Raw genomic sequence first — 21960 nt, 5'->3', positions numbered from 1 at the left:
TGGAGCTCCAGGTGCAGCTGGGCCACAGTTCAACCTTTCGCACACTGACCCTGGAGAGTGTGAAACCGTCCGGGATGGGCGTGCTCGACATGCAGCGGTTACTGTCGGACACTGGCCGTTTTTATTAGGAACGCACCTACCTGATCTGCAGCCCAGAGGTTTCCAGGTTATTAAACACCCACTACTGCTGATAAGACCAAATAAAATGTATTTTCAGTGGGATGCAGCCCGTTGCACCACGGGACCAGGAGGAAAAACTACGTTCCGTCTAAGCACGTAATAAAGACAAATGTGGGTGTTCTGGCCAAAACCTCCACATTCTGAAAACGATATAAAAGGTTTCCGGAACGCCCAGCCCAGCTGTCAGCAGGAATTTCCCACAGAGAGCAGGGAACATTGATCAAATATTGATGTGCCTGAAGCGTTTATGGCAGAATCTCCTTTGTTTTTCGTGAAAACAAGGACACAAAATGTGTAGAGAAAGAGACAACGTTGTTCTCCATCTGTAGACATTGTTCGTTATTTTACCGAGACCAACACCCGGCCCGTCTACCACGTTTTACTCCTAGTCCCGTGCCCAACTGCTCGCGAGTTGCTGTCGGGAAGATGAAAAACCTGAATTGGTTTCGCTACTTAGTAAAACTACGCAGGCCGGTCAGGGGGGAGAAGGGCTCATGGAACGCCCTCATGTTCGACCCAGTCGCACTGTGTGAATATTTACGGTGAATTTTCAGGGTGAATTACAGCAGAATTGATGTTTTTGACAATGCAAAATTGATTTGAGTAAAATAAAATCATTAAAATGATCGTCATGCGGAATTGTCGACATTGTTCTGTGCTGGGGTGCATAAGCATTTTGTTATACTTTCTAGCTTCAACCATGTGCCGACTGGGGAAGTAGGTCTGGCGGGATATTTCCTCCTCAAAATGCACCTCGATTCAGCAAATGTCATGTTTTTATAAAGTTTGATTACTGCATGATAAATGGTCATAGTACACTCATTTAGTCTTTGTAGTTTAATGACAAATTAAACCATTTTATGTGGTGCAGGGTGCATGCAGCATTAGCTAAAGGGTCGTCCCACTCTTCCCCCGCGGCCTGCACCCCAAAATAACTGCATTATTCGCCGGCGCTGAAATGCACAAAGCGCGTTGCATCAGGCACCGGCCGCCCGCGCCGCTCCGCTACAGGAAACACGTTCGCCATGACGACGATACCCCGGGCTTGAACTTTCCCCTACTTCTCACACAGGCCGAAATCACCATCTCGTAGCCCCCCCGGCCCCCTTTTACGAAAGTGCTGCCCTGAGCTGCGCTCCTTTTATTAAAATGACGGGGGTTGCGTGCAACCGCGAGGTCTCCTGCGCATGTTTGGGGATCGTTGTGTGTTTTGGTTGCGCGCTCATGTGACCTGCGTGAAGATGAAGCATTAATGCGCGTTTTCACATTAACGCAGCGTTGCATCAGGGTCCAAGTCCTCCGCTGAATGACTAACCAGCTTTGACAGCAGGCAGAGAAGGAGGGAAACCCGAGAGGCTTCAGCTACGCCCCCTAGAAGAGGGCTGAACCAATGAGAATGGCCCTGGGGCCCGCCTGCCGGAGCATATAAGCTCCTCGTGCCGCTCGGCAGAGGCATTTCTGATTACAGGGACACTGCAGAAAGATGAAAGGATCGTCTCCGGCCAAGCTGGTCCTGCTCGCAGCCATCCTGGTCCCCGCCGCCACCGGCTATCCGTCCGAGAAGAAGCCTGCGGCCGCGGGGAGGGAGGGGACCCAGCACGCCTCGTGGGACGACGTCAACGTGCTGGCCCACGGCCTGCTGCAGCTGGGCCACGGCCTGAAGGAGCATGTGGACAAGACCAGGGGCCAGGTGAGGGAGCTCGGCGCCAAGCTTCAGGCCTTCGACGGCTCTTTCTCCAGCTTGGACGAGGTCACCCGACACCTGCAGAAGGAAGGGGAGGCACTGAAGGAGAAGACCAGGCAGCTGGGCCAGAGGCAGGAGCAGGCGCTGAACGCCTCCGCCGAGCTGCAAAACCACGTGGAGCAGCTGAGCACAGAGGGGCAGTCTGTCCGGGACAGGATTGGACATCTGGAGAAGAAGGTGGACAACCTCCAGGGGAGCAGCGGCAACCACAGCAATGCACACATGCTGCAGGTACAAGCACATGGTCCAGAATGGTCCAAAATGGCCATCTGTTGCCAGATTAATCTCAAACCAACTCATTATCACGGCACAGATGGCCTTTCGGTACATATGAAGACACAAACCAAGATGGTAGATGGAGATTAGTGGAATTATAGAATTGCAGAGATTAATATTCGCCGGCGTGCAGAATTTGGATGTTTTTTCACTGAAGGAGTTCGAATTGTGTGAAATGACGGTGCGGGCGGGCCGCGTTCTAACGGCCGGCTCTCCGTAACCGCAGCTGATGCTGGAGACGCAGGGGAGGCGCATAGAGGAGCTGGTGGAGCAGATCCGGCAGCAGAAGGAGAGTCTGGAGAGGCAGAGCGCACTCCTGCACGACCTGCAGGCGGAGGTCAGCGCCGCCTCGCCCCGAACCCCCCCCCCCCCCCCCCCCCCCAGATGCTCCAGACCAGCCGGCTTCTAACCGCTGTCTCCTCTGGTTCAGGTGAGGCGCAGGAAGCTGAACGCCGCCGTCCAGGAGAAGGCGGAGCTCCACCCAGCCGAGCCTCCAGAAGGTGAGGTGTTCACCACGCGACGTTAATCAAATGTTGATGTTAAACCTCACCAATAACCGTCCAGAAGACAATGAATCATTAATCCGACAGAAGCTCCCCACCCGTACATAATCCCCTCTAACGGGGTTAAACGCACGTAGTTCATTAGTGGAGCACAAAACATGGATATGAAGATATGTTATTATAAGATACTCAACAGAATCAAGGATGGTAGTAGCCTAGCGGGTAACACACTCGCCTATGAACCAGAAGACCCAGGTTCAAATCCCACTTACTACCATCATGTCCCTGAGCAAGACACTTAACCCTGAGTGTCTCCAGGGGGGGACTGTCCCTGTAACTACTGACTGTAAGTCGCCCTGGATAAGGGCGTCTGGTAAATGCTGTAAATGTAAATGTACCTGGACGGAACATCGTAGCCGTTTCACTTCATTCTAGAACGGTGACCAGCACTCGAGTACGAAGCTGCGGGACACGTTGCTGAGATCACCGATGGCGAAGGAATAAACCTTCCGCGCCACAGCGGGCGGGGGTTGACTTTTTGTCCAGGGACGCGCCCTGTCTGCACTGCGGCTCATCAACATTTCAAAGTCCAGAAACGTTCTCGCCCCGTCAGCCGAGTTTCAGAAGTAACTTATTTTCTCCTCTGCCCCGGTCCAGAGCTGGCCTCGGGCTGCCAGGAGTTGTTCCTGAGAGGGAACGACACCAGCGGCCTCCACCTCGTCCGGCCCCGCGGCTCGGAGCCCTTCTCCGTTTCCTGCGACATGGCGACCGGTGAGCCGCGACCATAATAAGAACGAAGCCGCGTCTCGCCTCACGTCCGCCATGGCGACCTCACCCGTCCGTGTCTCCGTTCACAGGGCCGGGCTGGACCGTGATCCAGAACCGTGTGGACGGGTCCGTGGATTTTAACAGGCCGTGGGCCGACTACCAGAATGGCTTCGGCAGCCTGACAGGTAACGAAAGCGGAGCCCCTGGGGCGGAGTGGGGTGCTTTCGACACATCAGACGGAACCACCTTCTCTTCATCTTCTCAGGTGAATTCTGGCTCGGGCTGGACAAGCTGCACGCGCTCGCCGGGCAAGGAGACCACATCATGCAGCTGGAGTTCTCCGACTGGATGGGCGAGTCCAGGTCGGTCAGGTACCGCTTCCGTCTGGACGGAGCGGAGAGGAACTACGCCCTGCACCTCCAGCCGGACGGCTCCGAGGCCCTGCAGAGCGGCCTGGCGACCGGCACCGGCCTCCCGTTCTCCACCGCGGACAGGGACCACGACCAGAAGCCGGCCGTCAACTGCGCCCAGCGGCTGACAGGTACCACCAGCGAAGACTCGAGCGGGCGCCGCCGCACGACGCCCACAAACTAACCGCTTCTGTCTCCGCCAGGCGGGTGGTGGTTCGGCGGCTGCGGCCAGTCCAACCTGAACGGCCGGTACCTGGGTCCCCCGGGGGGCGTGGCGCGCCAGCAGTGGCGGCAGGCCGCGTTCTGGAAGCCCTGGCGGGGGCTGAGGAGGACGGCCATGAAGATGGCGCCCGCCGCCTGAGCTGGTCGTGACGTCACGAAGCCGCCAGTTTATTCGTTCGGTCACATTGACCGCGATGGGAATAGAGAACGTGTAGAGAATGAGTGTAAATATGTGTTCGTGATGTTGTGTGTGTTTTTAAATAGTAATTTAAACTAGACGTTATTAAAAAATAAATAAATAAAACTGCATCGTCGCCACCCAAACTGCGATGGATTGAAGAATAAATGTCTTTTTTTTTTTTTTTTCCAGCCTCGCCCGTCTTTAATCTCCACATGACATGAATTTCCAACATTGTGAATAATACAGGCAAGTTTGGAAGGCGTTCTCCGGCCCCGCCCACACCCGGCCGCCCCGGAGAACCGTGAATAAAACACACACCACCTGCCGGCGGGGCTGCGGTACTGCAGCGGGGAATCCAAAAAAAATTAAATCACACTGAAACTCGGGCAAAACAGAAACAACAACACAAGGAACTGCAAGTTAAGGCCATAATCTCCTCAAACAAGTTTAAAAACAAAGAGTTATAGTAATAAAACCAGCGGGCGCCTTCATGGCCGACAGCGTGGTAGACGCGCCCGCCTCGCTTCGTCTGACGCCGTCGTTTCCCCCTCGTCCCGTGAGGAGCTGATAGTTAAAATCCTAAATGCCCCCCCCCCCCCCGGAACACGACTAAAAGTGCCGTTACAGCGGGCCCGTCCGGCCCAACCATTTCGACAGCAGGGTTGCAGTCTTTTAATGAGCTGCTACATTGTACACTCATTATAAAAGAATAAGAATTCATAAAAATATTTTCTTTTTAATAACACACACTTAAAATATGGGTCGAGGGTGGAGCAGGGTCGGGGGTCATTAAGTATGAGGCTCGCCCGGCCGGAAGAAAGAAAGACACAGACAAAGATAAACCGCATGTTACACGAAAGCACGAAAGTAAAAGCCCAGGGTGCCGAGTCCGATTTGTCAGCTCGTCCGGGACAAATGCGCATGTGTCGGCGTGTGTGTGTGTGTGTGTGCGTACGGGTTTCATTCAGCTCTGCTGTAACAGGAGGAGGAGGAGGATGGGTGGGAGACGTTTGGCAAATTGATGTGGATTCCCCCGGGAGGGGGAAAAAAAAAAACTGACTAGATGTGGCACCGAAAAAACGTGGAAGAAAATACAGAGAAAGGCTAGCAAGCTATACGATCCGTTCACATGTCCATGGTTTTCTTCTCATTTTGCCAATTTGCTCTCCACTTAAAAACCAACGGCCTGTAAGTTTTTTTTTTTTTTTTTTTCTTTTCATTCTTCTTCTTTTCCTCATTAAATACTGCAGGACGTGAAGAAGGTCCTTCAGGGCCTGACACAGAGCGCTGTCCCTGCAGGAGGAGGATGGAGCACGGAGGACAGGACGTGGGGGCGGCGGGGTCGTCGTCATTCCGTCCTGAGGCGCCTCACAGGTGCTGCTGGAGGAAGTGCAGCAGCGTGATCTCGTAGTGCTCCCCCGACTCCGGGCAGCGGATGCTGTGCCTCTCGTTGGGGTAGATCTAACGGGACAAAAAAGAAGTAATAATAATAATAATAATAATAATAATAATAATAATAATAATAATAATTCAGGTCAGTACCCAGACGCTTCAGTTTCAGAATTTACTGATACAAACGCAGCTCTCTCACCTGTAGTTGATATGGCTTTCCTGCACGGATTAGCTGAGAGACGAGGAAGTTCGTGTGGAAAAAGTGCACGTTCTCATCCAGGAACCCATGTAAAATAAGCAGTCGGTTCGGTCTGCGAGGAAAAAATAAATTGAAGCAGTAGCAGGCAACCGCATGGTTTATTATAATGGCAGGACCGGTCATTATAACAGCAGGTCAAGGCGTGTTAAGTGTTGCGGTGGAGTGTCGTGCAGGACTCCACACATTTCACACTCCTGCCCACCCGAAGACGTTACTGCAGCATCAGAACCAGATCTCCCGGGTTGAGGAATGGCTTTTACCCCCCCCCAGGCTGTCACAGCTCCTCGATATGTTGCCCCCAGGATCCACATCAACTCAACCACATCTGAAGCCCTAAAGCATCTACAGATGGTTTTTCTCCCTCCCAAACTGAACATCACTTCTGCACTTTTTAATTGAAGCATTACACCCTGCACTTTAATCCACTACCATTATAGTCATAGCATATCATACACCACATACACACATTGCTGCTACTTGTCTGCCTAGTTTGTCTAGACCTGCACCATTTTATGGGTCAGCGCACAATGTCCCTTGTCATGTTTTTGTGTCGTGTGTTATTCCCCACAGCTTCGTAATCTCGTCTCTCTGTGTACTTGTATATAGGTAGATGACAATAAAGGGGACTTGAGTAGCGTGTGTTTGGGACTCACTCGTTGGGCAGCTTGTCCACGTGCAGGGCCACGGATCCGGCCTCGTAGCCCGGCTGGTTGTTCTCTGGGACGTCCATGTAGCGCTCGGTGTAGCCGGTGTCGTAGGCCATCCACACGGTTACAGGCGCTCCTGCTATCGCCACCTGGTGGTTATTACATGTTACAAAAATTAAAAAACAATACAACATATAGTGTCACACACACAAACACACCCTACTCGTATACATAAAGCAGTGCTCTCAATTATTGCCCGTTAACCCCCCCAGGAGGAAGAAAACATTTTGCATGGATTTTCTCTTACTCATCAAGCAAAAACCTAGAATTCTCCACTTTCACAAAAAGTTATGTATGTCTGTGAACTTAACGTGTATGTGTTTCAATTGCAGCAGCCAATAAATGGTGAAATGTGAAATAATACAGCCGCTCTTAACCTTGCTGTGCAATCGACTGTATGCAATGTTTCAATGTTATGTTGAATGTTAAAACCCTAATACCATTATCAACGACTTTCACACATGTGAAAGTGAACTATTCATTTACACATGCAGTTTGACCCCATATTATTCTATATGAATGAATATTAAAATAATTCTGTCTTTCCATTTGGAACTTTTATTTTGAAATATCACAGTCAAAAAGCGCAGCTAGCGGAAGCGGCTGTATTATTCAGCACGTTTCACAATTTATCGGCTGCACCAATTGAAAAACAAATGTGTGTGTGTGTGTGTGTGTGTGTGTGTAACCGCACAGACATACATGACTGGAGATTTCTTGATTGTTGTTTAATAAATAAGAGAAAATTCCATTAATGTCTGTGGAAAACAGAACTCACTGCTAATTTTACTCAGCTCAAAAAAGAATGTTCCCCAGAGTCACCCACATCCCCCTGGCCGCGCGTACAGGAAGTAGTAAGTAAAAAATAAGGTAACGTCTCACCTTAAAGATATTGGGTCTATGGATGAGGCCCATAAGGGACAGGAAGCCACCATAGGACCAGCCATGGATGGCCACACGACTCAGGTCCACAAACTTGTACTTATCAGCCACATACTGTAGACCCTCCACCTGGTCCTCGATCTCCACCTGACCCTGAAACCCACAGAACGCACCAAGCGTCAGAGCAGACGACTAAATGTTCTAACCAAACAGTGACATCAGTGGCTCTAATTGAGGGACAATTTTTTTTTTTTTTGCACGTTGAGAAGCCTCTTTTACCATCTTGCTTTTCAGAGCGCCCTCAAACTTCAGGCCTCTCTGACAAGACCCCCGGCCGTCGATCACCACCACAGCGTAGCCGAGGGACGCCAGCGTATTGAGCCGCAGGTATTTCACTCCTTTGTAGGAGTTGTTTACTAGCTGCACCTGTGGGGTGGAGACGCGTGCGTCAGGTGGGGTTCAGGCGGAGCCTCTCCGGCCAACGCGAAGCCCCCATAAGCGCAGAATTACACAGCCAGCGGCGTGATTACAGGGCATGAAACACCACTGACCTGGGGGCCTCCATAAACAAAGAGGATCGTGGGATGCTTCCTGCCTGGTATCAGGTTGTGTGGTTTGTACAACATTCCATAAAGATCGAAGCCAGACTTTGAAGCGAAGCTGAAGATTTCGGGTGGGATGTAGTCTCCTGGACATCCTGACGGAAAAAAAAAAAAAAAAAAAAAAAAAAAGACACTCAATGGTTGAGGGACCTAATGTTACTCGATTAGGACGCTTCCTGAATTGGTCTTTAGGCCTTCAGGCCAAAAAAAAACCCCACTTCCAGCATTAACCAGGAAGGTAATGGTCCTGCTTTCCTTTTCTTTATTTACATTTACAGTGACTTACAGTCAGTAGTTACAGGGACAGTCCCCCCCTGGAGACACTCATGGTTAAGGGTCTTGCTCAGGGACACGATTGTAGTAAGGGGCAGTGGTGGCCTAGTGGTTAAGGAAGCGGCCCTGTAAGCGGGTTCGAATATCGATCCGCCAAGGTGCCACTGAGCAAAGCACCGTCCCCACACACTGCTCCCCAGGCGCCTGTCATGGCCGCCCACTGCTCACTCAGGGTGATGGGTTAAATGCAGAGGACAAATTTCACTGTGTGCACCGTCTGCTGTGCTGCTGTGTATCAGAAGTGACAATCACTTCACTTTCACTTTAAGTGGGATTTGAACCTGGGTCTTCTGGTCCATAGGTGAGTGTCTCACCCACTAGGCCACTACCACCACAGTCAGAATAACTAAATTACGTAAACTACGTAATTATTAAGGTATTTACTTGCTGTATAATACTTTTGCATACATCTTGCTTCTTCTATTTCTAATATAATCTTTAAGAGACCAGGAACTTTTGAGATGACCCCCCCCCACTAGTCTATAATCTCTTCAGTTCTCTGTTCTAGCCGAAACTCTATCTGGCTTAAAGGAATTCTTACTCTTGATGCTGCATCTCTTTAAATATCGTTCCACCCTTTTATGCTCAATAATGTCTGGATCAGAGACAACTTCATCCCGGAAGGCATTTACATTTCGCCCATTTACCAGATGTCCTACAACCAGTAGTTACAGGGACAGTCCCCCCTGGAGACACTCAGGGTTAAGTGTCTTGCTCAGGGACACGATGGTAGTAAGTGGGGTTCGAACCTGGGACTTTATGAACAGATAAACAGATGATAAGAAGTCAACGCGGTCGTAATTCCTCGCTCACCCGCCGCTTCCATCATGCTGGCCCAGAACTCCGGCTCCTTGTGGAGGGGGTCGCTCTCGGGTCCGACCAGCTTGTAGACGTGGACGCAGGGCGGCGTGCTGACGTTACTGTAGTGGCTGACGAACATGTCGAAGCTCTGCACAGAGGTCACCAGGGAGCTCGTGAGCGAGGCTGCGTGCGTCGCCCAGACGCGTAACCGTGATTGTGGTTGTCGGGTGAGGGTGTGTGTGAGGGTGACGGGGGCGTGGCTCAGACCTGGCTGACGGAGCAGCTGTGGGAGAAACCGGGCTTGGTGAGTCTGACCACGTCCCCGGGACAGTCGTAGCTGACCACGTATAGGTGATGCTCCAGTGGCGTGTCCTTCGTGCCTTGGAAGTAAACCAGTTTTGTGGCCTCGTTCACCCAGATCTGTACCAGGCCACCGGGGGAATAGAACGTCAGAACAGTATGGAAACCAGCAACATCGACGGTATTTACCAGATGTCCTCATCCAGAGCGCCTTACAACCAGTAGTGACAGGGACAGTATCCCTGGAGACATGACGGTAGCACCTTCTGAATCCACTTTACCCTCATAACTGCCCTCACCTTTGACCCGTGTCTGGCCAGCACCTCCCACTCGCCGCTGGTTAGGGCCACCTCCTCCTTTACTGGGCACCTGAAGTCATCTGGAGTCAATATGTATACGAAGAACCAATCAGAATTCATTTCCACATCGTAGTCAGGATTTTTACACAGTTCGTGCGTGTAAAATTTACCGTCCGAGTGGGCGTAGTCCCGGGACCACTGGTGGCAGCCTTGCTGCAGCTGGGTGGTGATTTTGTACAAGTGGCAGAAGCCGGTTTTGGACTCGTTCACCCACAGGAAGGTGATCTCGTCGTCGCTGGTTTGGACGAAGGGGTAGAAAATGTCGTGGACCTGCGGCAGACATGCACAATGGAGTCAGATGGAGTGTGTGTGTGTGTGTGTGTGTGTGTGTGTGTGTGTGTGTGTGTGTATATATATGAGAGAGAGAGTTAAACTTATAACAACCCTGAAAAGCTGGTGGGTTCCATCATGTTTGGGCTTAGATCATCTGTAATTTACGTGACTTTTAAAGGAAACACACGGCTGAGAAAGTTCTGGAATACGGAAGCATGTGATGTGGTTCGCTATGTAAAGAGGGTCAAGATACTACAGACCTTCTAAACTTAGTGAAAAGGCGTGTCGAGCAGTCTTACGGGAACTATGTTATACGTTCGTTACGCGTTCACGTGTCAGATTTCAGTGACTCGTTTTCCATGACCATACATGTTTATTTCGTATTCCAGCACTTTTCAAGGCCTGGAAAACTCTCTTTTTTCAAATCCCATGACTTTTCCCGGTTTTTAAATGACCGTAGGAACCCCGGGTGTCTCACGTTGATCCAGATGTCGGTGGTCTCCTGGTAGATGATGTATGGGTGGACGCCCTCCGGCACGGCCTCCGCCCGCTCCTGCCACTGCGTCTGGTCTTCGCTGACCGTGATGAACAGAGCCGGAGGCAGCAGAACCAGCTGCAGCTTCTGCTGACTTCGGTCCAGCAGCACCGCCCATGCACTAACACAGACGAGGAGAGAGAGAGAGAGAGAGAGAACAAAATGTGTATTATATATAAAACAAAAAGTACGATTCATGACACTAACACTACTCATAATTCATTTGAATTATGAGCTGGGGACATAACATAAGTGCTTATATCACGCCCGTTTGTGGCGGTAGTGGGCGTGGTCACGTTCGTGTACCAGGGGTATTAGGAGTGTGGAGAACGCAGGAGAAAGGGAGGAGAGAGACGTATTTACAGGAGGGGGTTCTATATAGTCCAGAATGTGGAAGTAGTGGGGGGGTGAGAGCTGCCAGTCACCTCCCGGGCGTTACACAGCGACAAACAGGGCCGGGCGGGTCTATTTCTGTACGTCCTAATTACTGCGATATTAGCGAGCGCGTCTCAACTCACTATTTTCCGTCTTGTGTCCAGCCAGCCCTGGCAATGTACTCGACTCCGGGAAACAGTGTGGTGAAGGGCAGAACCAGCTCTTTGTCCTGAGTGCTCACAATCTGTGGACAGAAGACGATCCGTCTCAGCAGGATAAGGCGGATCTGCGCCGTCCCGAGAAGGGGGCGGGGCACTTACCCTGCCGAGGTGGTCCGTCCTGATCTCGGCCAGTTTGAGGGTGATCTGAGGGTTTTTACTTCCTGTGTAGGCCAAAGAATCGTCAAAATCAACTAAAACGAAAGAATTTAAATCTAATGGGGAACGTGAGAAGCGCAACGAGGGCTCACCGGTGCGAGGATATCTGTACACGTCAGCCTTGCGCTCCTCGAGGGCCGGAGAGGGAACGTGGATGACCTCCACGTCCGACTCGTCCACCTCCTCGTAGAGCAGCTGCAGCGTCCGTCCCCCGTCCGCATCTGGAGGGAGCAGAAACACGCCAACATCACGTTCTGTTGCGCAATACGGCCTAAACACAAATTCCAATGCGGCGCACAGGCATCGTTTAACAAGATCCACAAAATCAAGATAAAATATGACAAAAGGAACACGCAAGGCTTCCACTCCAAGTCAGACTTAAAATTCCATGACTTTTCAACGACTTTCCATGACCTCCTTTATAAGAAAACGTCTAATATAACGTTTGGGTGTTGAGCGGAAAAGGGTATTTAAAGGGTTTATAGAATTTAAAACGTCGCTGTTGTTGAATATCGACAGCTCGGCGTGTTGAACGGAATAAACCGAAACCTCGACATTCTCTACATGCATCTTTTATTTTATCACATTGGGTGAGCCGGTCCTTAAAATCTTCATTTTCAAGCCAAATATATTGAAATTTACACTTGCCTGGCCATGTTAGGAAAGTAAGCAAGGGTAAGTTAACACATTAACATTTACAGCATTTACCAGACGCCCTTATCCAGAGCGACTTACAGTCAGTAGTTACCGGGACAGTCCCCCCCTGGAGACACTCAGGGTTAAGTGTCCTGCTCAGGGACACGATGGTAGTAAGTGGGATTTGAACCCGGGTCTTCTGGTTCGAGTGTGTTACCCGCTAGGCTACTACCACACATTTTGGCTACTGCACTGTAACCTATTAACAAAATTCCCTGATCATTCCCTGTCTGGAAATGCAATTACTGAAATTCCCCGACCCGTGGTGACCCTGAATATTCCATTTATGTCTCCTCGGGCAAAATAAATAGCAATAGTGACTTTGGATTCATTATTTATTTATTTCTCCGTACGTTCCTAATAAAATCAGCAGCCACCGCAGGGAACAGCGTGAAATGTGGAGGACATTCCAAACAGGACACAAGGGAGCGTTCTCTACACCAACCTTCAGGGGCGGCCGGGGACCACCAGTATCCCGTGAAGCGGTCAAACTCCTCCTGAATGACGAATGTGGCCACGCCCGCGGACTTGGGGTCGTCCTTCACGTTGTTCAGGCCTGGAGGAGGTCGAGATGCCGCACGTGTTTTAACCGGCAGCAGGAGGGAAGTTACGTCATCCCGCCGGACAGAAGAGAAACATGCCGACCTTTATGGCAGAAAGTGAGACGCCGCTCCTCTCCGGTCTCAATGCTGGACACCCACAGGTCATTGTTGTTGATGAAGGCAATAAAACTGGGGTCTCCCGGGGAGATTTTGGGGTCCATGCGGGTCCCTGAGCACTGAGTCTTGATCTCCACCGGCTTCATCGGGGAGGCCTGCTAAACGTCACAAGCTCATTCGTAAACAACACGTTCATTGAAAGATTTATTACGAAAGACGCGCTCGTTGCGCTACCCATAGTGCCCCGGGGCATTTTTTAACAATCGTGAACTCACAATGAAGCCGTTGTGTCCTCCGTCTCGGCAGTAAAACAAACTATTGCTGGCCTGGAAGAGGAAGAGGCCGCTGCGCGCGTGGTGGTCATATGACGTAATGCCGAAGACCCCGAGCCGCTTCCGCTCCCGAAGGAGCTCCTCTTCCCGGGAGTAGACCCCGTGATGCGGCGTCGCCTGAAAGCGAAGTGACTGTCATTGTGATACGCAGCAGCACAGCACACGGTGCACACAGTGAAATTAGTCCTCTGCATTCAACCCATCACCCTGAGTGAGCAGTGGGCGGCCATGACAGGCGCCCGGGGAGCAGTGTGTGGGGACGGCGCTTTGCTCAGTCGCACCTTGGCGGATCGGGTTTCGAACCGGCAACCTTCTGATTACAGGGATTTATTAAGAGACCAGCATGGATAGCAAAAATTATTATTATTATTTTTTTTTTTCTAGTCAGAAAAACCTCTCATAATCGATGCATCGCGATGAAGACGTGGACATAATCGATTACCTTCCGATCAGAGTACAGCGGCAGATCAGATCTACAACGCGGCGTTACCGCCGTTACTGGCCGTTAATAAAACCTCGCTGCGCTTTCCGCTTTGGCGAGCGCCTTGGCCTCAACTTGCTTCAATGAGCAGAAAAACCATCGCCACAGACGTCTGGACCAGCCGTTTTTTCTGGTACTCGTCCGCACGGCCGAACGAGACCTTAACTCTTGTATTTGAAAACATCGTGTGAAGTAACGTGGAAAATTTATGGGATGCGTTACTATTACTAGTTACTATTCGAGACCATCGAGGCGTTGATAGCCAAGCGAAACCGCGAGACCCGTGAAGGTCCACGCAGGACGCACCTGGAAGTGATCCAGCATCTGCTTCCAGGACAAGACCAGCAGGGCTTCTTTCCTGATCTTCTTTGGAATTTCGGAGTAAAGTAACGAGTTTTCCCTACTTCCGTAGGGCATTCCTGCAACACACAGAGCGCAGACGCGTCGTGAAGCGACCCGCAGAAAAAAAAAAACAAACGACACGTAAAGGAGACCGGCCGGGGGGGGCGGAGACCGGCTGGGGGGGGGGGGGGGGGGGTATGGGGTATGCGGAGACCGGCTTGGGGGGGGGATGCGGAGACCGGCCGGGGGGGGGGCGGAGGCCGGCCGGGGGGGAGGCGGAGACCGGCCGGGGGGGAGGCGGAGACCGGCCGGGGGGAGGCGGAGACCGGCCGGGGGGAGGCGGAGACCGGCCGGGGGGAGGCGGGAGACCGGCCGGGGGGGAGGCGGAGACCGGCCGGGGGGGAGGCGGAGACCGGCCGGGAGGGGGCGGAGACCGGCCGGGGGGGGGGGGCGGAGACCGGCCGGGGGGGGGGGGGCGGAGACCGGCTGAGGGGGAGGCGGAGCCCACCGAGGTAGTAGAGCCGGTGGGAGTGCGGGCCGGACTCGTCGTGCTTCTGTACGAACTGGAAGTCGTGCGGCGCCTTGTTGATGATCATGCCCGAGTACTTGCGGCTGCTGTGGATGATGTCGCGCAGGCCGTCCCACGAGTGCTTCTCCACGAAGTACTGGAAGGGCGTGTCCTCCATCTCCACCACCTCCGTGCTGTCCGAGAGCTCGTCGACTGCGGTCATCCTGACGGCGGCAAAGCTGCAAAAAGCGGACGCAGACCCGGCTCTTACTGGCGTGCCGCGGGACGTGGGCGCGGCGGTGGCCGGCGCGGCGACGCCTACCTTTTCCAGCTACCTTCTGTTTCGTCTTCGAGTTTCACCCTCTTTACTCTATGCATCAACCGGGCGACGAGCCTCCACCAGGATTGGCAACCTGAGGAAGAAAAGCGGAATTTAGACACGCCCACCAACCAAAACTGGAAATATCGGGGCGACGAGCATATGCACAGAGCAGACGGGCGGCCGCGGGGGACCTTCCGGAAGATCGAGTGGACTACCGAGGAAATTCATTCTGCTCGCCACGACGACACGGACTGAACTGCGTCCGCGCCGCCGCGGCAGGAACATGTCACCGGCGCGTGGAATTCACCACCTGCACACCGCCGCCGACCCAGCGCCCGTCCTTCACTCAACCCAGGGTGTGGACACGAAACCTGGAGAACGTCCCCGACAAGAACGTAGAATACAGTTTATTAACGCAGGTCTACCGGGGCCGCGGTGGCCTAGTGGGTCAGGAATACCGGGCCGCCATGGTGCCACTGATGTCCCCTTGACGAAGGTAGTGTCCCCCCGCACTGCTGTCATTTACATTTACAGTATTTACCAGACGTCCTTATCCAGAGCGACTCAGTCAGTAGTTACAGGGACAGTCCCCCCTGGAGACACACAGGGTAAGTGGGATTTGAACCTGGGACTTCTGGTTCATAGGCGAGTGTGTTACCCACTAGGCTACTACCACCCACTGCTGTCCACCGCTCACCAAGGGTGATGGTTAAATACAGAGGACACGTTTCCCCGTGTCCTGCAGCATAAATATTCTCTAAAGAGGAAGGTCTTGAGCTGCCGTGTGAAGGTGCTCAGTGACTGAGCTGTTCTGACCTCGAGGGGGAGTTCATTCCACCACCGAGAGGTCGAGACAGAGAAGAGTCTAGACGAGCATCCTCCTCGTACCTTCAGCCGTGGAGGGTCTAGGCGAGCAGTACTGGAGGGTCGGGACTTTCACTCAGTCTGTACCTCAATATTTTGCAATTTCCTACATAAACCATTGTGACAAATCAGAATGAGAAGCCCTGACAAGCACAATGAAGTCCAAGAAGGGAAAAACCTACACAGACACCTGGAAAACTAGCAAATATCATTAAAATAAATAAATAAATAAAAAACCCACAGAAACCCTGTTGTGACCTTCTGACCTGCAGTTCAAGAGCTGGTCACCGCTTTGGTGGGATTATAACAACACGCAGGCCGCCTACGTCTGTCTACGTCACGTGGAAACGCTCGTCAGTACTGAAACTAATGAAAGGTTCTTCACCTTCCCAACAGCCACCGTTCAGGAAGGGACTATATCTAAAGGCGCAAGACACACAAATAACCCACGTTAAAAAGTGAAAGCATCGGTAATGTCGACGTGAAGATATGTTCTAGTAGAATGGGCCGCCGGTCTCTCACAACCCTGTAAAATAATGTACGATCTCCTACACGTCAAAGTCTACAGATGGAGAAAAATATTGTATTGCAGCTCAAGAGTCTCTTTCTCGACACACATCGATCACGTCACCGTTTTGTGGAAAGAAGGGAATTCTGCAATAAACGCTTCAGGACACCCACATCGGACCAATATTGATGTAGGCTTGAATTTTCGATAAATGCTGCTTAGTATTGGTGGAAAGACTATATAACATATTTTTATTATGAATTTGGAGAAGTCACGTGATTCACCGGGTATTACAACCAATCCACATTTTTTTTTTTTACATTTTGTTGTTTTTTTTGTTAACACAAACCACATTTGAGGAGGATTGACAGTAAATCTCGGCGCATCGCTGCGTGACGTCGAGGCTAAAACGGCAGGAACGGGTCCGACGACGTCGGCTAACGTCGCTAACGCCAATAATCGTGTTCCGTCCCCGAAACGCCACTCGACCCCGGAGCCGAGAAGCGAAATAACAACGCGCAGGACGGGAATCCGCCCTCACCGGGCCCGAGAACCGGCCGCCCGGATCGACGCTGCTCGGCGGCGCAACCACACAATGGGAAGCACTTTTTAACGGGGCGGCCTTCCGCGTCGCGACACCCATCACAATTCACCGGGTCCTCGTTAACTGCCGGCTCTCAGTTCGAAACAGCGGCTTTCGGCGAACCCCCCCCCCAAAAAAAAAACACGACCTTCTCCCACTCGCCTGGCATTGTGAGCGATTCCAGGTTTTTTGACACCTTTGTGGTTTAAAAAAGATCAACGACAACCGGAAAGTTCGGTGTTAAAAATTGGACCGCAACGGGTAACGAGTGCCTGCTGTGATTCTATAATTCAATTTTCGTTCATCTTTGACAATAGTAACAGTAATAATAATGCGATACAGTGGCCTGGCCTCGACATCGCTGGGCACAATGGTTCTGAAATATCCGATTTCTACGCCGAGCAGAGCAGCAGGTTCTCCTGACCCGGTACCCTCGGTGTAGGACGCATGCAGCTGCCCTGGACCGGGTCGCCGATCGGGACCTGTGTATAGTGTGTAAATAATCCCCGGGTTCTCGCTCGATTCGTTTTAAAACGGCACGACATCGAATGAACGATTCCGTGTTAAATTGGCACGACATCTTCGCTTGCGGCCAACAAAGCCGATTCCGGTGACTCCTGACTCGGCCGAGTAAAGCCCATGAATCTCGGCGGACACCGGACCACGACCGCGGCGGCCCTGCGTCCCGCCTCGCCCCGCAGCAGCAGCACAGGCGGCCCGGCCCGGTCCAGTCGTGTTCACCCGGGGACCGGGGCCGGTCATAAACGAGGCGCCGACTCGCCACTCACAGGTTTCGCCGTGAGCCGCCCTCCTCGCCGGGTCCGTGTCAGCGCTCGGTTCGGGGTCTAGGCGGCGTTCGGCCGGCTCAGCGTTCCGTCCATGGCCCGGAAAAAAAGCGAGAGGCGGAGTGTCACTGGGTCGCGGAGGAGGCCACGGAAATCCTGGCACCTTTAACCCGGAACTGACGCGACCGGCCCGCGCTTCAAAATAAAAGTCCCCGTGGGCAGAGACCGTCCATTCCACCAACCGTGGGGAGTAGCGGTTCTAGATAATAAGACTCTTAATTCAAATTTTGTCACGTACAGTCATACGCGGTATGACATGCAGTGAAATGCTTTTTCCGACTGCTATAGACCTGATATATTGCATTCAAGTGAACCATATATTACAATTTTATGTTTTTAAACATAAAATGTGTAACAGGTAGGATGAAGGTGTGCAAATGTTTTTTTAAAAAATAATAATAAATTAAGGTTTCTTCTTGAAACCCTTGATCTAGTATTATCTGGTCACATTTTGTACGGCAAATCACCAGAAGACAAAATTTGATGTCCTCTTTAAAAAAAAAAAAAAAAAAAAAAGGCCGGCAGGGGACACATTTTTACCAGTCCAGCATGAACACCCACATCCTACATGAATGCCCGAAGGGGGTGTTATTTGGTTCCTTGTCCCAGTCCTCCATTAATACACTAAACACAGTCCCAGCTAATCTGGTTGATTAAAAGATTTTCATAGCAATAAAAATAAATAAAATAGACAGACAACCACTTCTGTGTGTCGGAAGTCACTTTTATTTACACACTCGTGAACAAACTTTACTTCAGTGGGATGAAGCGAGAAGAGTGAGTAGCTCCAATACCGGGGCGGCCGTGTTTGACGGGCTTGTATGTGATCGAGAACTCTCCCAGGTAGTGGCCAATCATTTCAGGCTGCAATGGAAGGAGGGGGAAAAAAATATTGATTTCATAGCAGGTTAAAAAAAAATATATATATATATATACACACACACACACACACCATTTCAGAACGTTTGAAATTACATTTTAAATCCATATATATTATACATGAGCTCAGCACTCCGAACAGCAACTAACAGCCTGGAATTACGCCTGTTTAACACTGGTTCTCTTTGTAGTCTACATGGTTTGCCTTAAATTGCTATTCTTGCACTTTAGGAATCCTGGTTTAAAGTTGCACACATCAGTCTGTAACATTGTGATCAATGTCCCATTATGACTTTTCACTTTGTGTGATTATTTGACATTAATACGAGTTCCCCGGCCTGTATATGGTCCTGCAGTGGCTAGAAATGGCGATAGGTGTAAAAAGCGCTTTGGCTATTTGGCTCTCATTCTGAGAAGCTCGTGACGTCATAAGGGTAAAGGCTTCCGCCCGTCCCCTAAAACATTATCTCCACCGACTGTCATGGCTTCCAAACGTGTGAAGCATCGCCGTCGCTTGGTGATTGAATGTAGAAATGTGGGACTGGATCAAAGTGGCTATAATTCTGCACCACGGCTGAATTTCAGAAAGTGACTTCAGATACAGTATTATGGGACCAATAAGAACTATATAATAACAAAATTACCCCAAATTCCTAACAGAAGCAACCAACTCCGCTTCCTCCAGAGCGATTTTAACCTGCTGCTGCTCACCTTGATTTCAACCTGGTTGAAGGTCTTGCCGTTGTAAACGCCAACCATGGAGCCCACCATTTCGGGCAGGATGACCATGTCCCGCAGGTGGGTCTTGACCACCTCGGGCTTCTCCATGGGCGGAGCCTCCTTCTTGGCCTTGCGCAGGCGCTTCAGGAGCGACTGCTGCTTCCTGCGCAGGCCGCGGTTCAGCCGCCGGCGCTGACGGGCGCAGTACAGCTGCATGAGCTGCTCACTGCGGGAGAGCAGAGACATTCGTTACGTCCGTATCAGTCATGTGACCATGTAACCCGATTTTGTCCAAATTAACGTTCGGGGAAATATTGTGGATAAATCCAGGTAAAAACAACAAAGCCGGAAAAGATACTACACTTATGCCATTTATCAGACGCCCTTATTTAGTTACAGGGACACGATGGTAGTAAGTGGGATTCGAACCTGGGTCTTCTGGTTCATAGGCGAGTGTGTTACCCACTAGGCTACTACCACCCTACTACAGACCTGCGCTGGTTTTACACGTTGTGGATGTAAATGTAGAAAGAAGCTTCTCGGGCAGTCTTACTTACAGATTTCCATAACTTCATTTCTCCCGTCAAACTCCATGACTTTTCAGTTTTTTTTAACTTTTATTATTATTAAATGACCGTAGGAACCCCGAAGTCAATATTTAACAATAAACTACGCTTGTGGAACACCGGGGTCTCCAACCCTCACCCTGGTTACATTTACAGCATTTACCAGACGCCCTTATCCAGAGCGACTTACAATCAGTAGTTACAGGGACAGTCCCCCCCTGGAGACACTCAGGGTTAAGGGTCTTGCTCAGGGACATGATGGTAGTAAGTGGGATTTGAACCTGGGTCTTCTGGTTCATAGGTGAGTGTGTTACCCCACTAGGCTACTACCACCCCGGATTCACCCCCAAATAATCACCCTCTCCGTACAAGACCGCATATCCGTGTCGCTGTATTGGTCTTACAAGTAAAATAAGAGCTGGTGCTGTATGTGCCGAGTCGGAACTCACTAGGACATGTCCAGGAGCTGGTCCAGGTCCACTCCTCTGTAGGTGAACTTCCTGAAGGTGCGCTTCTTCTTCTGGTCAACGTCGGCCTACACGGACACACACACGAAAAGAGACGGAAATGTTACACCGGGGATGAAGTAACCGACGGCGGGAGCATCTCGTTGACGGGTCTAATACAACAACGCGGGGGAAAAAATTATAAAAGCGGGCATCGTGTCGACGTTGACGAGCCGTCGGCGGTCAACACACAGCCGGGCCAAATAAAACGATCCGGGCCGAATCTCGCCACGATACTCGCGCGAAAGCGGCCTGTGGAGATGTGGAATGGCGACGCGGGAGACGGCGCGCCGGTAAAGACGCGCGGGTCGCGCGGATGCGGGACGATGGTCCGCTGGAATTGTCGCAGAGACGCGGCTCGCCTACCATCTTGTCGGGGTCTCTCCGGAAAAGGAAGCCGAGAGCGCGGAGCCGGGAATCTCGCGATACTTCCTCCTCGTCTCGTTTTTAATGCAGCTGCGCGCCATCTAGCGGCAAGGAACAAAACAACTACATTCATTCATTCATTCGTTCAATTCCTCCTCTGTGACTGGTCTCAATGTCTTTCAACAATATGTAGGTTTGATTATTAAAGTAATTAAAACATATATAATACTGTGCAAAATTACCAAGCAGTGAAAAAACAAACTCTACTTAACTAAAAGCTAAAAGCATTTTAGCAAAGCGCCGTAATACTGATGCTGGCCTACAAAGCCAAACATGGAGTAGCACCATCCTACCTCACAGCCCTTATTACACCTCGCACTGCATCTCGTATACTCCGAGCCTCCAGTACTGCTCGCCTGGTCCCCCCGTCTCTGAAGGTAAAAGGAAGATGCTCATCTAGACTCTTCTCCGTCTTGGCACCTCAGTGGTGGAATGAACTTCCCCTCGAGGTCAGAACAGATCAGTCACTGAGCACCTTCAAACGACAGCTCAAGACCTTCCTCTTTAGAGAATATTTAGATTAAATTGTAACTTTCTTGTTGTCGAACTTGTGTACAGAATCTACAACAGAGTGAATAAAATAGATGTATTCATAGTTGGGGGTCCTAGTGAACCGGAATTGATCTCTTCATCGATGGTATCTTGAAAGCACGTTGTAAGTCGCTCTGGATAAGGGCGTCTGCCAAATGCCGTAAATGTAAATGTATTTAACCATCACCCTTGGTGAGCAGTGGGCAACCATAACACGTTCCTGGGGAGCAGTGTGTGGGGACGGTGCTTTGCTCAGTGGAGGCATGGGATTTGAACCAGCAACCTTCCGATTACGGGTAAGAAAATGGACCTGTTACAGCACTAAAGGAACCACCTTCCCTGTGCCTGCTTTGCAGCTGGGGTGTTTTGATGGCTCGAGTGTGAACATTTGTCAAAATATTCCACCCTTCTTTCAAACTTTCTTTTGACTGGGGTCAAGAGGTCATTTGTTAATAAAACAGCAGGCCAGCAGTGTACCTGAACACCACCCAGCGACATGGCATTCTGAAATGTTACTTCAGACCTCCATATTAAATCATTTGACTAGCTGTCTGAGCAGAAATCACATTTCTAACATCTCATTATAGCAGAATATTGTACACAGCATTGTTCAAGTTTCAACACCATTCATCTATATAGTAGTTTTTCTTCTGGAACGAGGACTCCAGTCCACATCACTTTTTGCTGCCTTTATAAAATGTAATATTTAATGT

General features: G+C 50.9%; 3 protein-coding genes across 4 annotated transcripts; 1 reads left to right on the top strand and 2 right to left on the bottom strand.

Annotated features, from left to right (window-relative positions):
- The first annotated feature begins 1084 nt into the window (after nt 1–1084).
- LOC114769284 (angiopoietin-related protein 4-like) lies at nt 1085–4426 on the top strand. The gene is made up of 7 exons (XM_028962158.1): nt 1085–2155; nt 2427–2537; nt 2631–2700; nt 3361–3474; nt 3561–3656; nt 3737–4012; nt 4085–4426. The coding sequence occupies exons 1-7, from the start codon at nt 1664–1666 to the stop codon at nt 4240–4242; spliced, it is 1317 nt and encodes a 438-aa protein (XP_028817991.1). The 5' UTR covers nt 1085–1663; the 3' UTR covers nt 4243–4426.
- Nucleotides 4427–5000: 574 nt separating this feature from the next.
- dpp9 (dipeptidyl-peptidase 9) lies at nt 5001–17723 on the bottom strand. 2 transcript variants are annotated; one of them, XM_028962156.1, is made up of 21 exons: nt 17563–17723; nt 14820–14910; nt 14498–14736; nt 13954–14066; nt 13110–13283; nt 12821–12992; nt 12621–12731; nt 11572–11700; nt 11423–11484; nt 11246–11346; nt 10671–10848; nt 10030–10189; nt 9860–9939; nt 9528–9680; nt 9273–9408; nt 8076–8221; nt 7804–7950; nt 7525–7677; nt 6589–6731; nt 5876–5987; nt 5001–5745 (listed from the first exon to the last, which is right to left on the bottom strand). In XM_028962156.1, the coding sequence occupies exons 2-21, from the start codon at nt 14873–14875 to the stop codon at nt 5653–5655; spliced, it is 2658 nt and encodes an 885-aa protein (XP_028817989.1). In that variant the 5' UTR covers nt 14876–14910; nt 17563–17723; the 3' UTR covers nt 5001–5652. The 2 variants fall into 2 exon arrangements, with proteins under 2 accessions (XP_028817989.1, XP_028817990.1); XM_028962157.1 differs by having other exon boundaries at nt 12821–12989.
- Nucleotides 17724–18322: 599 nt separating this feature from the next.
- rps15 (ribosomal protein S15) lies at nt 18323–20723 on the bottom strand. The gene is made up of 4 exons (XM_028962148.1): nt 20657–20723; nt 20234–20319; nt 19210–19444; nt 18323–18483 (listed from the first exon to the last, which is right to left on the bottom strand). Exons 1-4 carry the CDS (start codon nt 20657–20659, stop codon nt 18370–18372), a joined length of 438 nt encoding a protein of 145 aa, XP_028817981.1. The 5' UTR covers nt 20660–20723; the 3' UTR covers nt 18323–18369.
- Nucleotides 20724–21960: the final 1237 nt, after the last annotated feature.

This window comes from Denticeps clupeoides, chromosome 19 (genome assembly GCF_900700375.1).
Source record: "Denticeps clupeoides chromosome 19, fDenClu1.1, whole genome shotgun sequence".
NCBI lineage: Eukaryota > Metazoa > Chordata > Actinopteri > Clupeiformes > Denticipitidae > Denticeps > Denticeps clupeoides.
Note: the sequence above shows the minus strand (reverse complement) of the source record. Positions and strands in the feature narration are given on the sequence as shown.

What these genes read in the sequence shown, in the direction of transcription:
- dpp9 (XM_028962156.1), bottom strand. Translation starts at nt 14,875, where the DNA reads ATGCATAGAGTAAAGAGGGTGAAACTCGAAGACGAAACAGAAGGTAGC. An exon ending in AGATGCTGGATCACTTCCAG is followed by an intron (nt 13,284 to 13,953) that starts GTGCGTCCTGCG and finishes CTTCGCTTTCAG; the next exon opens with GCGACGCCGCATCACGGGGT. An exon ending in GAAAGCCATATCAACTACAG is followed by an intron (nt 5,746 to 5,875) that starts GTGAGAGAGCTG and finishes TTGTCCCGTTAG; the next exon opens with ATCTACCCCAACGAGAGGCA.
- rps15 (XM_028962148.1), bottom strand. An exon ending in CAGCTCCTGGACATGTCCTA is followed by an intron (nt 19,445 to 20,233) that starts GTGAGTTCCGAC and finishes GCTCTCCCGCAG; the next exon opens with TGAGCAGCTCATGCAGCTGT. An exon ending in TCAACCAGGTTGAAATCAAG is followed by an intron (nt 18,484 to 19,209) that starts GTGAGCAGCAGC and finishes CTTCCATTGCAG; the next exon opens with CCTGAAATGATTGGCCACTA.
- LOC114769284 (XM_028962158.1), top strand. Translation starts at nt 1,664, where the DNA reads ATGAAAGGATCGTCTCCGGCCAAGCTGGTCCTGCTCGCAGCCATCCTG. An exon ending in CCCAGCCGAGCCTCCAGAAG is followed by an intron (nt 2,701 to 3,360) that starts GTGAGGTGTTCA and finishes GCCCCGGTCCAG; the next exon opens with AGCTGGCCTCGGGCTGCCAG. An exon ending in TGGCTTCGGCAGCCTGACAG is followed by an intron (nt 3,657 to 3,736) that starts GTAACGAAAGCG and finishes TCATCTTCTCAG; the next exon opens with GTGAATTCTGGCTCGGGCTG.